General features: G+C 38.0%; 1 protein-coding gene across 1 annotated transcript; it reads left to right on the top strand.

Moving 5' to 3' along the window:
* The first annotated feature begins 10,565 nt into the window (after nucleotides 1-10,565).
* LOC145095041 (uncharacterized) lies at nucleotides 10,566-12,368 on the top strand. The gene is made up of 2 exons (XM_079032984.1): nucleotides 10,566-11,495; nucleotides 11,994-12,368. Exons 1-2 carry the CDS (start codon nucleotides 10,566-10,568, stop codon nucleotides 12,366-12,368), a joined length of 1,305 nt encoding a protein of 434 aa, XP_078889110.1.
* Nucleotides 12,369-18,008: the final 5,640 nt, after the last annotated feature.

Below are 18,008 nucleotides of genomic sequence, written 5' to 3'. Positions count from 1 at the left end.
GAAGGGACTTACTAGAGTGGTGAAGGAGGTTGAAGCAGGTGGTGATTGGTGGTGGAGAGGGGTGGCAGTGGGAGTTTTTGGTGGTGACATGAGGAATCGGGCGAGGGCAGGAAGGGGTGACAGGGCTTGCTGTCTCGTTTCTTCCTTGTTTTCTAGCAGAAACACGATAGGAGGGAAAGAGAGGAGAGTGGGGAAGGTTAAACAACAACACAACATAAGCACCAATGGTGGTGGTGATCCTCGTTACTAGCAAAATAGTAGGTAGAGATGGGGTGGTTGATGCCCCGTTTTCTTTTCTTTCTTGGACATAACATGATGGGGGAGGGGAAAAGAAGGGTTGAGGTGATGTTTGTGGGTAGTTTTGATCAATAGAGGGATGTATTAGGGTGGTTTGAGGTGGTGATTTTGTGGTGGGGTAATGGTGGTTTTGTGGTGGTTTATAACTGAGAGAGATAGAAAGAGATATAGATAGAAGAAGCTATTAATCTGTGTGAGCTGATATGAGTTTCTTTTCATAGTCAAGAACACCCACACATGCTTGGAAATGGCCATACCTCCTCACCATACTTGTTACCTTTGGTGAAGTGTTCAAGTAATGTGGAGAGGATGAAGGAGGGATGTCACGTGAAGAGGTAAGAAAGAATGAGCTGGAGATTTTTGTCCCTCATAAGCCTAGTGGGTCCCATGTAAAGCCCTAATTCCTTTAATTGCCCAAAACACACATAATCGGGTACATCGAGATCCCAATGTCATGATTTTTTTTCCCAAAGAACCGAACGGGTTAATTTTTCGAGTTACGGAGCTCCAAGAAATCGTGTTTGATGTTTCGCGTCTCTACGGCCCTTAACGCTTGATTTTTCGACTTTTGAAAGTATTTTCGTTAAAAATACTTTGAGTATGAAATTAAATATTAGGCCATAGCATGTGTCCACAAACACTCTCGGAATTTCCATCGGAGGTGTGCAAGTGTCTCAACAGATTGATTCGGTTTTACGAGATTAAAGAAAACTAGTGTTTTACTGTCTGTTTTCTGCAAACTAGAGTATAGTTTGCATACAAACTCCATTTTGGATGTTCTTTATATTTTCGGAAACAGGGGAACATATACTATAAGGTCTTAATGTTCACTTTGCTCATAACTACTTACTATGAATTTTCAATTTTTCAGACACATTAAGCAGTGTTACAGTTTGAGTTGTTTTATTTGTTTGACAATTTATACATTTGGAAGTAAGGTATCATCAGATATCTTATAATATTTTAAATGAATTCATTTATTTTACATTAGATGCACTAAAACTCAATGAGTTAAATTACAAAGAGATTTATTGTAATTTAGTCGTTCGTAGTCTATAACCTAAATTATAGAAAGTCACACACACACACACACACACACACACATATATATATATATATATATATATGTGTGTGTGTGTGTGTGTGAATCCTTTTTAAACTCTTTAAGGTACCTTTTTTTCTACCAATGGCACCATGTAAATATACAGTTTTTGCAGTTCTAGAAGAATGCATAGGATTCATTATTAACTTTAAGTTATCAAAAGAATATTTTTTATCGCTTACATGTGAGGTAACTAACTTTCAAGTCACAAGATTCAAAACTAATGATTCTATCAAAAACTGTTGAAGGGTAAAGGGGTCATTCACTAACGTGTTGATGATGGGTGTAGGATGGCTTTTTGAGCATCTTGGAGGAATTGATTGTTCTGATGTTGAAGTATATGTTATTGCTGAGGGATCTGTCATATTCCGTAAAGTACACTTAATGAGGATTGAAGGCCTATATATGGTTGTAATTTTCATTTTCTGAATTGTAGGGCATTTTTGGAAACATCTAGAAAATATATTAAATCTTTGTATGTTATTTGCATTGGTGTCACTTTTCAATGGCTTATTATAGTCAATTTGTTGATATTTAGGGATTTGATGAGATTATAGAAAAATCTCTCAAAAGTCAAGACGGATCAAAAGTATGCAAAGCTTTTGTTAAGTCTCACACAAACATGGTTAAGAAAATTAAAGGTATAGTTATAATTACATTATATTCCCATAATTTAGCATTTCTAACACTTATAAATTTTAAATTTTTGTATAAACATAAATTAAGTTCATTAGAGGGCACTTTTGCCTAATCCAATCAAAGTGAGTTGGCGGCTTTTGTTTCATTTGCCCTTGCATTTTTGAACAACTTTCTTTCTCTTATGGACACATATGATGTAAGTCAAAAAAAAATATTTAATAACTTCTTTTTCTCAGACCCGTACTGACTCCTGCTTTCTTTCTTTCAGACAAGCTTTTCGTTGGGAGGAAGATCGGCGATCATTCTACCTTTTGTCTTTTGATTCCACAGTCTTAAGGTAATTTTCAACGGGTATGTTCTGTATCTCTCATATGATTCAACTCCATATATGCTTACATGATTTCAATCATATATAATCCTTTTGTTTATTCAAGGAAATTGATTCACTTCAACTCTAAAATTCCAAATTTGATATCTGATTGATTATTTTGTAAGTTTTCACCAATGGAGTTGATAATTATACAAAATATTTTGTTAGTTAATTTATTAAGAAATAATAACCAATAGGTAAGTTACATCATTTTGTTGCCAACACCTATTTCTATTATCGCTCGGTTACTTAGTGTTGTTTTTTATTGAATTTGTAGGAGATTGACACATCTAAACCTGGACGACATACTACTATTTAGTTGTTCAACATTCTTTTAAGAGATGATTCATCATCTCAGTTGTTACCACTACGGTCATATGTTTTTGTTATTTTGGAACAAACCTGGTTAATCTTTCTAACCCAAATTGTTCTTTGTATGCTTCACCCTTATGCTATTTAATCATCTTTTTTATGCTTTTAGTATGTAATCCACATCTAACTCATGCAAAGCATGGTCACCTACACTAGTTTTAATTAATATCCGGAAGGTATTTGTGTAATATTGAATGTGTACAATGGCGTTCATGCATGATCAAACATAGATTTTTTTTTGTAAATAGAATACGCAAAATCCGAAGAAGATAACTCTTCTATTAGAAAGTTATGTCATTTTTGATGGTCGTTACCATCTAAAAACATACTTTACCATCAGAAAAATGCTTGTGTAAAATTTTCGGAACGATTTTATGACATAATTAAGCGATGTATTTTTCTATTTATAATTGTTGGTGGGTTTCCGACTAACAAATTTATTGTATGCTTTAGACAGTACCCGGGGAACCAAATTTCCGCGTTAATTATAGTTTTGTGATTTTAACAAGTGGTCTGTTTGCTTAATATAGTGACAAATTTACAGTCGATAAAATGGCAATTAAAAATAAAACTAAAAAAATTCGGGAAAAAAATCCACATTTTTTTCCAAAATGCATACAAATCCTAATATATTAAACAACAAATCGTGTTTTACATAACTAGTGATGTACTCACACAAAGCGGTGGCGGCGTATATTTTCTTTCGGCGATATGTTTTCTTTACAAAAATGTTATGCTCCAAAGATAGTAGTTGTCTAAGACAATAAAATTCAACTTTCACATTATTTGTGACATGATATATCAAAAAATCGATAAAAAAAACAGTAGTATGATAAACATCCATTTCAACTGAAAACATCAAGTTACACATAATTAACTTATTATTATTATTTTATCTTGACATTGATTGTTTCAAATATATAAATAAGAGTAAATTACATGAAGGGTATGACTATTGTTTGAGGTAATTTCCACCTTGGGTGTTGACTTTTTATTCCACATAGAAGTATCTATGATATGTTTATGTTGTGTCTTTGTCCCTTATAAAAATAAAATTAATGAATCTCCCTATTGTTGTAAATTATGTTTAATCGATTTATACCTTATTATTATTATTATTATTATTATTATTATTATTATATGTAGATATATGTCACTATTGCCCCCACCCATACCAACAAACCCCAACCCCAACCCAATACACTTAACCCTAACACATATCCTTGACCCGATGTTACGCTTAACCACAACATATGGTGTATCTCTCACTATAACTCTCTCTTAAACTCTGTTGGTGATTTTATATTACTAATTTTATTTAAGTCTAATGGGGTTAATTTGTTGATCAATATCACTTTAACAATTATCGAACAAATTAGTAGGGTGCGGAGTGCACATTTGGTTGATTTTGTCATTGTTAAAAGTATATTGCTATTTAGGAGCGAAGCCCCTGAACTAACGGGGGTCCAAGGGCAGCACCCCTAGGGGCGGGGTCCAAGGGGCTGCAGCCCCTGGCAGGGTCCAAGGGGCAGAGCCCCTGGCTAAGGTCGAGCTGACCTGGTTTTATTTTACTTTTGACAGGTAATATGACCGTTTTTTTGGACAGGAAGTTGCTTTCTAGTAACTACCATATGGCAGTTTTAGGATAGGAAGTTAGTTTATGTTATATGATCAATTTTGGGTTCATTTTGGGTACAGATTTCATAACATCTTCTTCATTCTCCATTCTAGAAAAACAGTGAGTTTCATCTGATTATAGATTTTGAGTGTACCCTCAAAATGCTTTAATTTGAAAGTGTTTCACAACTCTCACTGATCCAAGATTATCTATATTTTTTTTATCTAACAAAGATTAAAGCATTCTGTGATAATGGCAAGTGGTGATTCTGTGAAGGATACGACAAGCAGGTTTAACAAATTAAACAAGTTTGAAGGACAAGAATTTTGTATATGGAAGAAGAAGATGCACCTTTTCCTTACTACTCTGAAAGTGGTGTATGTTCTGAGTACACCCATGTCTGTCTTACCAGAATCTGTTGAAGATAAACCTATGGAGGCAACAAGAAGGAGATCAAAGTGGGAAAATGATGATTACATATGTCGTGGTCATATTCTCAATGGTATGTCTGACTCTCTTTTTGATATGTATCAAAATTTCGAATCCGCAAAAGAACTGTGGGATTCTCTTGAATCCAAGTACATGGCTGAAGATGCTTCTAGTTCTTGTCGGTAACTTTATGGGTGACAAGATGGTTGACTCCACGCCAGTTATGGAACAATTCCATGACATGTTTAGGATTTTGGGACAGTTTGCTCAACACAATCTGAAAATGGATGAAGCCATTTATGTGGCTGTGATCATTGACAAACTGCCCCCTTCATGGAAGGATTTTAAACACAATCTGAAACATAAAAAAGAGGAATTGAATTTGATTCAACTTGGAAGCCATTTACGGATTGAAGAGTCCATAAGGACTCATGAACTTGATAATAATCCTAAAGGCAAGAACCAAGTTAGTTCCTCTTCTGTGAACATGGTGGAAGGAGAAAGTTCAAAGAATCCCAAGAAGTTTAATGGAAAAAGGAAGTTTAAAGGAAAGGATGACAAGTCTTCAAAGAAAAAGGCTAAGTTGGTTTGTTGGATTGTAACAAACCGAGTCAGCTCAAGAAAGATTGTCGTCTTCGCAAAGTAAACAAGGATGGTGATGGACCAAGTGGATCCAAGGATCCAGAAAAGCAACCAGGTTATATTTTTGTTTTCATGCAGAATTCTAAATATATCCATAATTATATTTGTGTGATTTCTGAAGCATTTTATGTGCAGCATGATAATGTTGCATGGTGGATTGATTTGGGAGCAACAAGTCATGTTTGCAAAGAACTATATTGGTTCAAGGACTTTCAACAAATTGAAGATGGATCTGTTGTGAAGAAGGGAAATGTTGCAACTAAACTAATCAAGGATCTGTTTTACTTACTTTTACTTCTGGGAAATGTTTGTGTTTGAACAATGTTTTATATGTTCCATGGATTCGTAAGAATCTCGTGTATGAAATTGTATTAAATAATTGTGGTTACAAACAAGTGTTAGAAAGTGACAAGTATATATTGTCAAGACATGGTTGTTTTATGGGATTTGGCTATATATGTAATGGAATGCTTAGGCTTAATATCAATTATCCTACTAGTGATAATTTTGTTTGCATGGCTTCTAGTAGTACTAGCAATAATTTTCAAAAATCTGAATTATGGCATGCTAGACTAGGACACATTCATTACAAGATATTAAAAGACATGTCTAAAGTGAGTTTAATTCCTGCTTTTGATATGCAAAATAATGAAAAATGTAAAACATGCATGCTAACTAAAATCACTAGACAACCTTTCAAAGATGTTGTTAAGGAAAGCAAGGTGTTGGATCTTATACAAAGTGATTTATGTGATTTCCATGCAACACTTGTGAGTTGTGGAAGAATATCATCACTGGAAACTTAGAATGGAAAGATTTTTACTAGATAAAGAGAAAGGTGAAGCTATTTGGATATCCTTCAAAGAAGTACCTCGTGTTCCTGTAAGAAAAATTGTAAGAGATGTCGCTACTCAGCTTATGGGTCAAGATGAGACTCGTCCAGCTCCTCTGACAGCTGATGATATTGAGAATTTGCATGCTGATCAAGTCGACTTCTCTGAAATGGTGTTTGGTCTTCCTCCTTCACTCTTTGAACACATTAAGTTGTGTAAATCAGCAAAGGAGATTTGGGAAACTCTCCAAGATCAAATTGAAGGTTCAGAAAACATGAAAGACAATCGTCTCACCTCAGTTGTCAATGATTCTGACACCTTCACTACCACTCCTGGTGAATTAGTGGCCTTAGCCTCTAACCGATATTGAGTCGTAGTTAACAACATGACTGCTCATGGGATTATCCGAACTCCTTAGGTGTACAATCTCAAGTTCATTAACAGCCTCGGTAAAGGATGGGGAAATGTAAAATCATGTATCCAAAGTAATGGCTCCTTGAAAAAGTTAAACCTCTATCAACTATTTGATGAACTTCAAGGACACGAATCCAATGTTGCTCAGACCATAAGGTAACTCTCCGGAAGTCCCCTTGCTCTTGTCAGTTTCTATAAACCAACCATTCCAAATCCTTCCACCTCGGATCCTCTCAAACCCATTGTTCCATCAGTTCAATCTTCCTTACCTGTTTTACCTACACATTACTATCCTCTTGATGACTCCGAAGCTATAGATTCTAAACTCTGTTTCGAGCAAGAATTTGCTCTACTCTCCATGAAATACAAATGTCCTTTCAATCCATATTATAAACCATACCAAAATCGATTCCATGCTCCTCACCAAAATAATTTACAACCCTACTCTCCTCCGAAATCTCAACCAACTTCGGAAAATCCTCCCTCATACAAACCAAACATCTCTAAACCAAATTCTACTTCGGAACCACCTCAGAATCCAAATCTGACAAGCCAAAAATATTGTGCCATAAGTGTGGACATGCAAACCACTTTGCCAAAGATTGTTTGGCTGAAGCTCCGCAAAAACCAAAGATCAAGGACTCTACATACTACGCCCGAAAAGCTCAAGAGATGGCAGAAAGTGAAAAATCCTTTGTAACAACTGTATCAAGGGATGTAGAAGGATATTGTTCATCTGGAGATGATGATGATATGGTGACTGGAAGAAACATGTGCTTGATGGCAAGACAAACCGTTGAATGTGATGAAGGTTATTGGTCCTCTGGGTCAAAAGATGAAAATGATGTTGCTGAACCACACTACTGCTACATAGCCACCAACAATCCACCTGGTCGAAGCATTGTTCAGCAGTTAAAATCTATGATTACTGATAACAATTTTGATTTGTGTCTTTGTGAACCTTACCTAACCCAGATCCAAACAGATATGAGCACCATTTATAAAGCCTATGAGTCCGCCATAGAAGCCATTAAGAAGGAGTGTGAATTAAATAGTCTTAGGTTACGTTTTGAGGATAAGAAGTTGAAAATCAAGTCTTTAGAGCATGAGCTTGTAATGTCAAAAGATGAATGTATCATTTTAAAAGAAAAATATAAAATCACCTATTCTGAAAGAAATATTTTAATTTCCGATAACAAATGTCCCGATGCAAAAATAGATGCCTAGCATAATTCCATTGACATACTTGAAGCGAATCAACGTATGACTCATAACTTTCGTCATACGTGGTCAAAAGCTCCTGGTCTCGGAAGTGAGTTTCCAAAACAAATAGCTAGTCCCTTGAAGGAGTTGCAAAATCTAACCTTTATGGGAGATGTTCCGAACCATAAACATTCGGACGTACCTGTTTCTCCCTTGTCACCCCTTTCTGAGACTAATGACAAGTTCACATCCTTGATTCCTGCGTTTCAACCGATAGTTGTTAAGAGTCCCGATTCCACACAATTTCCGCCCCTGACAAACTTAGACCTGAATCGGACCTCTAGCACTCAAAACTCTATTGTTAAAAATCAGAACCTGAACCCTCCTAACAACTGTGTTGTTGATGAAATCTTTCCTGAATTAACTTCGTCTGAACCATTAGAGTGTGTTTGGGCATCCCTAGATGGTGAAGTCGATGAGACAATCTCATGTGATTCTGAACCACGGGTAACTTTAAAAACAAATCTACTTCCCATTAAGCATGTGTTCCATAATCCTTCGGTAGGACAAACTTCCAAATCTTTATCTCAATCCAAAAGAAAGCCAGTGTTGAATAGGAAGGATATAGTAGACCCTAAAGTGGAATCTCGAAATGCTCACAAAAAGGAAGTTAAGACTAGACAAAATTCATGATTCCTTGAGAACTCCAAAAAAGAGTGTTTCTCGGAATTTTCATTCATCAACCCATAGTCAAAACTCCTTCACACCAACCAAAATCCTCAAGAGACCCTCTAACTCTCTCAGCTCTGTAGAACAAAAGAAAGGTGTCAGTACCAATCAGTTCAAATCTTTTATGAACACCATGTCCATCCAAAACACCTCTCCTCAAAATGTTTCATCCACTTTCATTGCTAAATCGGATGGCACAATTTTCAAACCCAATTTTTCAAAAACAAATTTGTCATTAAGCAAATCAAAAATTGCTGAGAAAACAAACGTTTCAAAATCTTCAAAGAAACATCTTGTATGGAAAGTCAACTCTCACATTGATACAAGAATAGTTTCGAATGTCACAGTTGTTCCCACCACTTCGGAAAAACCAAGTCCAAAGAAAGCCATTCTGAACCCTCAAGTCATTGAATATGACTACTGGATAGATGAAAAGACATTAGCATTTTGTCTATGTCCTAGGAACTCAAAAGATATTTCCAGGAAACACAAAGTTGTTCCAAAGTCACACTCAAAGACCAAAGCCCGTGCCTATGTCCCTAAATCTAACTCGGAGCCTAAAAACTCCACCACTCACTAATTTTGCAAGAACTTTGTGCTTCGAAGCAAGAAACAATATGGTATATTGATAGTGCTTACTCCATGCACATGACGGGGCAGAAATATTTTCTGCGGGATCTCGAGTTTTCTCCAAATGTTGGTTACGTGACGTATGGAAACAACTCCAATTCTCAAATTTGTGGTTATGGAATTCTCACCAATTTAAAATTATGTATCTCAAATGTAGCTTATGTAGCTGATCTGAAACATAATTTGATAAGTTCTGCTCAGCTAACTGATTCAAATCGACATGTTGAATTTTGTAAGAAGCATAGCTATATAATGACTGATGACCGGAAAAAATGTTTAATCAAGTCAAATCGCAACAAGAACATGTACCCAGACCCTTCAATGGCAAAAGTTTCTATCTCATAGAGTATAGGGGCAAGCTGAAATCGTATTGATGCTTTTAAGGCTTTTAGCACTAAATCGATCCTCATTCTCTCGTCTATGAAAAGGGACCTAAAGGGTGGGCTTCTCGGGTCACTTAGTCTTTTTTTTCAATACCTCTCTTAAGCTTTACTGGATTTAAGAGTAAGAGATAGGCTCTTTCCGCGTTTCCGATGGTAGTTAATAGAGGAAAGGGCGATACGCTTTTCTTATCTTAAAGTCGACATCAACATGATTATTGACAAACCGCAACTCTACCTTCTTTCCAAAGCTGTTCCTGACGTCAGTTGGTTACGGCACCGAAGGCTCGCTCATTTGAACTTTCGATACATGAATGATCTCGTATCTGGTGAAATGGTAAGAGGTTTACCTCTTCTCAAATTTGAAAATGATCATTTGTGTGTTGCATGTGAGTGTGGGAAGCAATCGAAGAAGGGTCATCTTGTTATCATTGAAAAATCAATCTCGGAACCATTGGAGCTTCTACATATTGATCTCTGTGGACCATCCCTTATAGAGAGTCTTCATCATAAGAAATACATTATTGTGATTTTTGATGAATTTACAAGGTTCACTTGGGTCTTCTTCCTAAGGCTGAAATCAGAAACAACCTCCGAGCTCATCAACTTTATCAAAGGAATAGAAGTTCTTATCAAATTCCCAATTAGGAGAACCTGAAGTAACAATGGCTCGGAATTCACTAATTCTACCATTGAAAAATTTCTCACCGAGAAAGGAATTGACCATAATTTCTTATATCCTTACACTCCACAACAGAATGGTGTAGTTGAAAGACGCAATAGAACTCTTGTTGAAGTTGCTCGATCAATGCTAAACTTCGCAAATCTACCACTCTATCTCTGGGTTGAAGTCGTATCAACTGCATGCTTCACTCAAAATTGAAGTATCATCAATCGTCGCCTCAACATGACACCATATGAAGCAATGAATGGTCGAAAGACAAGTATCTCATTTCTCCATGTCTTCGGACGTCAATGCTTCATCAAAAATAATTGTGATCAGCTTACAAAGTTCCAACCCAAAGCTGATGAAGCAATATTTCTTGGGTACTCTTTAAAGTCAAAGGTGTATCGAGTTCTCAACCGTCGAACTCGATTTATTGAAGAAAGTTTTGATGTCACCTTTTATGACAACTTTGTTCGGAATTCTGCTCCCTCGCATGTTACAACTCACATTATGGAGTCTGATGCTCCAACCTCAGAATGTCCGAATGTTCAAATAATTCATGAAGTTAATTTTGAAACTTTGTTTGGACCTTCCAAAACAGCACTTGACTCGAAATCTCGATCAAGTGAACCTTCCTCACCCCTTCCCACTTTACAACATGTTTCCGGTCCTCTACCCTCTCTTTCTCCATTTGATTCCAAACTGTTTCGACCTTGTCAGGTTGAGGGGGAGAATGCTCAACCCTCTCTTGAATCAAATGTAAATGGATTCCTAGATGCAGATGCTGAGTTTGATGAATCTGATCCTATCAACATTTATGAAAACAAAAATTTCTTTGAGTATCCTTCTGATGACGATGTTAACCTCTCCGGTTCAGAATTTCAGGGGGAGCATCATCCACAAGTTCAAACCATTCAGGGGGAGCAACTCAATCCTACTATTGATATTGGTTCATCTGATGTACAAGAACTTCCAAGGTTACATGTTTGGACCAAGGATCATCCTCCCAACCAAGTTATTGGAAATCCTATTGCTGGTGTTCAAACTCGATCTGTTGCAAGTGTTCAAAATGAATGTCATTTCTCGGCATTTATCTCCATAGTTGAACCCAAATCCATTAAGGAAGAATTAGAGCATGTTGACTGGATTACATCCATTCAAGAAGAATCGGTAGAATTCGATAGAAATAAAGTGTGGACTCTCGTTCCTCCTCCTCCTCCAAATCACCCTATTGTTGGTACTAGATGGGTGTTTCGTAATAAGTTAGATGATGCAGGAATTAGTATTCGAAATAAAGCAAGATTGGTGGCTAAAGGATTTACACAGATCAAAGGTCTTGACTACGATGTGACGTTTGCTCTTGTTGCACGTCTTGAAGCCATCAGAATCTTTCTTGCTTATGCTGCTCACAAAGGCTTCAATGTTTACCAAATGGACGTTAAGAGTGCTTTTCTTAATGGTGAATTTGACACTGAAGTGTATCTTCAACAGCCTCCAGGCTTTATTAATCTTTCATATCCGATCTACTGCTATAAGCTCTGGAAAGATGTCTATGGCCTAAAACAAGCTCCTCGCGCATGGTACGAAACCCTCATAGATATTCTCAAGCATTCAAGTTTTCAACGAGGAATTTTAGATCCTACTTTATTCTGAAGATCAAATGGTAAGCATCTCATGTTGCTTCAAATTTACGTTGACGACATCATTTTTGGGTCTACGGATTCATCAATGGTTGCTGATTTTGCAAAACTAATGATCAATCGATTCCAAATGAGCATGAATCGGGAGTTAAGCTTCTTTCTTGGTCTCCAAGTCAAACAGACTAACAGAGAAATTTTCATTCACCAAGAGAAGTACATTTTGGAACTCCTCAAAAAGTACTCAATGGACACTTGTGCCTCAGTGAAGGTACCAACGGGCTTCAGACACAAGATATTTGCCGACTCCTCGGGTGTAGCAGTTGATGAAAAGAAGTATAGAGGAATGATTGGATCTCTTCTCTATCTCACAGCAAGTTGTCCGGACATTATGTTTGCAACATGATTGTATGCCAGATTTCAAGTCAACTCAAAGATGTCTCATCTCTTGGTTGTGAAACAAATTTTCCGATACCTCAAAGGCACAAAGAGTCTCAGAATCTGGTACCCAGCAAATGAGAGCTTCCTAGTTCAAGCATATTCAGATTCAAAAAATGGTGGTCTTCAACTTGATAGGAAAATCACATCAGGTGGCTTTCAATTCTTAGGTGGTTGTTTGTTTAGTTGGTCATCCAAGAAGCATAAATGCACTGAACTTTCTACAGTGAAAGCAGAATACATTGTTGCTACTAGCTGTACCTCTCAAGTTCTATGGATGAAGTCTCAACTCTTGGATTATGGTTATCGTTTTCAATGCATTCCTATCTATTGTGATTCTCAAAGTGTCATTTCAATTTCACACAATCCAATTCAGCACTCCATGACGAAGCACATTGGCATACGGTACCATTTCATAAAAGACTGTGTTCTAAATGGTAACATTGAACTCATTTATGTTCCATCTGATGATGAGATTGCTGATGTCTTTACTAAGGCATTAGACGAAACCAAGTTCAATGGTTTTCTGAACAAGATTGGTATGATGATGCATGATCCTCAGTTCTTTCAAGTGACTTGCTCTCTCTGATGATAACATCAGTTAGAAAATTGGTTCCGAACTCAAACCTTTTTGTCTCGGACCTATTATCTCTCGGAATACAGAGGATCATTTTACTTGTCTTTATTTCTAACCATCACTTGAATCTTAAGTTATGCAGCTCATCCTGATTATTTGTTTTTCTAAATCCACATCGTCAACTTGATCACATTTTGCATCTCGGAATATACTTCATAATGGCATCCCGGAATTCCACTCTGGAAAGCTATTGCATTCTATACTTCGGAATTTTAAAAATTCACTCCGGAAGTTTTTTTTAAAATCTTGTTCCGGAATGTATTACAAATTCTTTTCTAGGAATTCTTTAAATCTTTCACTCCGGAACTCAAAATCATCCTTTCAGAATTTTACTCCGGAATCGCAAACAATTTTTGACTCCAGAATCGCAAACCTTTTTTGACTCCGAAATTTCAAGCTTCACTCCAGAGCGATCTCATTCCGGACCACTTTTTATTTTTTTTGCAATCTGGAACTCAACTTTTTACCCTCCGGATCTCAAACTGTCCGGAATCGATCATTTGGAAACCGAAGAGTCAATGAAGTGAAACGTTTTTCTTGTAACGGTAACTTTTGAGGATCCTTTTCCTCCTTGAAATTTGTGCCATGATCGTATGTCTCCAAAAGCAACCATCAAATCGTCGTTTGGGTTTTCCATTTCTAGCTATAAACAAAACCCTACCTTTCCCACGTCAATTCACCCTTAAAAACGGTTACTCATTTAATGCTACCCGGTTTGGCTTCGGATCCTCATCATTACCATTATTAACCCAACCCATTTCACTTACCTATATAAACCTTTCTAAAAACCCCTTTTACCTTTTTACGCGCTCAAACCCTCAAAAATCTTCAAAATTTTTGTGTTCATCGCGTGCTTGAAGCTCTCTTAAATGCACATCAATGGCTTCCTAATCTTCATCCCAAATGCTTGTTGCAATCTCCTCCACAACCAAGAAATCGATTGCAATGAAGAAAACATCCAAGGTATCATCATCATCAACATCGCATGAGTCGTTTCTCCATGATACGACCTAACTTTTCACGCTAAACCCTATGGATTACGATGACTCCATTAGAGTTGTGATCGAGTTTATGCCACACCTACCTATCTCCATCCCTCTCAACAAAGTACCTGAACCACCTCTCCCACTTCTTCTCCTTCACACAGCCTTCACTAGAATCAAAATTGATAATGATGTTCTAGAAACCAAAATCACAGGTGATAGGATCATGCCAATCCACAAATCGACGTTTCTAAAGGCTATTGGAGTGAAAGAAAATCCCAATGGTTTTAAGGTACAAGAACCCACTGCAGAAGATTTCCAACTGTTCTTGAACCATATTGGGTACAACCAATATTACAAGGCAAAAGACTTCAAGAAATCCGCCGTATCCGGACTCTGGATCGTGCTGATGCACTTCATAATTCGAGGGCTATCCATAAAGCATGGTGGTACGAATACTCTCAGTAAGGTCTGGTTGTATGTTGTATACAACATATATTCCGGACGCGACAATGTTGTCAACCTTCCAGAGGTGCTATGGCAGGACTTCCAGAAATTTGCTATCAAAAGGAAGACCAATGAGATCTCAAGCCCTAGGTTCTGGGCTTTGAAAATTCAGCAACTCTACAAGGAATATTCTGAACCTATTCATGTTGCCACGATTCCTCCGGAGGTATACGTTTCTTTTAAAGTTGTTAAATCATACAGAATTCTGGACCAATCTGCATTTGGTCCTGTCCGAAGGTTGCCTCAACACATGTTGGACCTTATCCCTTCCAGATTAATCCATTTGCTAAAACATTTACAGACTTCGACTGTGTACATCCCAACACAGTCTTCCCAAGTCCCCTTTGAGACCACTCTGGAAGTGGCCAAGCCAACATCATCCGGTCCTAAGAAAACCAAAAAGTATGCCAAAAGGAAGACTTATCCTTCGAAGCCAAAGCCTAAAAAGAAATCCAAAGTCAGTTCCTCCTCTCAACAAGAAGGAACCCATCACATTCAGGCTGATTCTAGCCTTCTGCACACCCCTCCCATCCACTCATCCGAGGTATCCCTCGATGTTTGAAAATCACATGCACACACATATGCGGAGTTTGCACATAATCCATCCTCACCTTCTCAAAAAGGTGGTGTCGGTGTTGAACAATTTTCCTTTCCCCCCTAGAACAAACCTAAGTGTCAAATTTGATATCCCACTTATTTCATCACGTACACACTCCGTAACCCCTATTCTGGACCGCAAGCATTCCGAGGCTGGAGTTGTCCCTCCAACCTCAGGTGCCTCAACTGATCTGATATCCGGTAAGGGTACAAGACAACCAGGAACTAATGATCCTTTATGGGAAGACTGTGTGAACAGGGCACACTCAAGGCATCCAGAACTTACAAGATCCCAAGTGGAAGCCACTCTCATCTCCATGCAGAACCGGTCCATTCAAAGCAACCTTCCATATGTTGTTCCTATAGATGAGCTTGCAAATCTCAAATTCACATCCAAAGAAACTCCAAAGTCTCCTCCTCATGCTTCCAAAGAAGTGTTGTTGACAACAGATGATGCACACGTTACTGAAGCTAACGTGTTTTCCTCAGCTCAACTTCATCTTAATCCTTCTTCGTCCAAGCCTGCTTTCGATTTCGGATCCTCATCCTCCACAAAGGATGAATCAAAATCAACACAAAAGCTTCATGATGATGCCATCAACGAACTCGGACCTTCTGTCACTCCAATCAATCCGGAATCTCCGAACCCCAATCCTCAACCTTCGAGCTCAGACAACGGATCCTCAGCAGGAAACCTTATATATATATATATATATATATATATATATATATATATATATATATGTTTTCCCTTTTGGATATTTAATCCAATGTTTCGGACACAATGAAGAAGGTTACCACTCTTGAGAATTCAGTGGCTGAGCTCAACACCAAAATTGATACAAAGGTGTCCGGACTGGACTCATAGTTAGATGTTATTCTCCAATCCTTATCTCATCAGTCCGGACCCTCCATGGCTGAAAGAGAAGCTCAATTAGATCAACTGATCTCCATCCGGCTCAAGCATTCCATTGAAGAAGTTGAAGCTAAGTATGATGCTTTAGTTGAGCATTATCTCGACACCATCACTACAATGCTCAAGGTTCATGATGACTTGGTTGCTGCTATCAACAATCTTATCAACTAGACCTATGTTCGCCATGAGAAATAAATTCAGAGACTGGAGAAGTAAATCAAGAAAAAGGATGAAATGAACATGATCATCCAGCAAGTCCTCATCAAACTACTCTACTCCACTTGGAACAATGTTGACGTTCCGAATCACAAGTTTGATGAGATGTATGTTATCCTTGGACATCTATTCGATCATCTCTCCTCCCAAGCGCCCACTTCCGAAGCGTATGATGCTCTTACTCGTCAACTTAACACCGGTCTTCAAAAGGTGTTTGACAAGTTTGTTGATCTGAAGGATTCTTTATCACTTGCACCTGTTCAAAAGGTCACCGATGCAAGAGGGGGAGAAGGTACAAGTCAACTATGGAAGCCTTCCTCGGTTTTGCAACTACGCGATGAAGATCTTAATTCCGATGATGAAATCAAAGTTTTTTCCGGACTTCTAGGAAACTCTGATGATGATGAAGACAGTGATGAAGAAAAATATGTCACTAAGGGAGTTCTTGGTATTGAAACTCCTTGGAAGCTTTTCCCTAAGCAAATGACTGGGGAAGAGGAAAGAATTTGGTCCGCAATCTCCTGGCCATCTTCTTTGCCCGATTTTCTACAAAGAGGTATTCAAATGGCTAAGGCCAAATCCTTCCTCGCTGCTTAATCCTTCCCGGCCACACCTTCCATGTTTCTACCTATTACGGAGCCAAAAATCACTCCAATAGATGAAGGTTCTCCTCTCCGGACTCCAGACGACAATCTGGAAGAACCTCTTCCATCCTCCACTACCAAGATCACTACGGATGAGAACATGTTGCATGTGATCTCAGTCCTGAAAAAAAGCAAAGACAAAGGCAAGAAGCCTATCACGGAATCTGGACCTCCACCAAAACAAAAACTTGGATGGTCTCAAGAGGAAATTAATAAGGCTTTAGAGGACAGCATCCGGATTCAAGCGCTTAAAGACAATCCTGATCCGATGCGTGGTATTTCTCCTCTCTTCCGTGAAGGCACTCTTAAGGATGTTGATTTAGTACCCTTTGTGTACTACGACATTCCTTCCGATGATTTTGAACAACTTGATATTCCTCTCTCTCCCTTCAGCAAATTTTACATCAAGTTTGCTCCTCTCCATCCTTATGACAATCCAGATGTCACCATCCGGACAGAGCGTGAAAGGTTTAAAACCTTTTATGCCAAGAATGCACTTCCCTAAAGGAAGGATGGACCACGAAGAAGATTACCAATATTTCTAGGTACAGAAGAAAGGTCCTCACCAAGTTTGAACTTAACTGTCCACTCTTCCTACACCATGTTGTCAGAAGCAAACCATCTTATCAAACCATCACTGATGCTGACTTCCCGACGATGAATCCGAACGACATTCTTACTTTAGTTGCTCACCTCTAAGGACTTCAAAATGGTGATATCATCATGTGTGCGTACCATGCTGCTCTGAGCTTCCTCAAAGATTATGTTGCAGAATTTTGTCAAGGTGACAATGACTTGGCTCATCTATTTAGAACTGAAGACTTTGTTACCAAGATAGAGTATGTGCTTCCGGAAGCTGAACTGTTAGATGAAGGCCACATTGATGATCTAGTTCTAGGGTTTGTGTACAAGACCAAGAAGACAAACAAGAAGGACTTTTTCTGAGTCCTTGACAAACACCTGGTTCCTACAAAAGCACTCAAAAAGTCCATCACCCGTGCAACCAAATCTGAAGCTTCGGAACATGTAAAAGAAAAGTTTGTGAGTCAGCTATCCTGGTACATTGAGGTCCGAGAATGGCTGTTCAGAGCCTACACATTCATCAAGG

Source organism: Lactuca serriola, chromosome 3 (genome assembly GCF_051521515.1).
Source record: "Lactuca serriola cultivar US96UC23 chromosome 3, Lser_US96UC23_V15, whole genome shotgun sequence".
Lineage (NCBI taxonomy): Eukaryota > Viridiplantae > Streptophyta > Magnoliopsida > Asterales > Asteraceae > Lactuca > Lactuca serriola.
The sequence above is the reverse complement of the archived record's forward strand: the minus strand, read 5'-3'. Positions and strand labels throughout refer to the sequence as shown.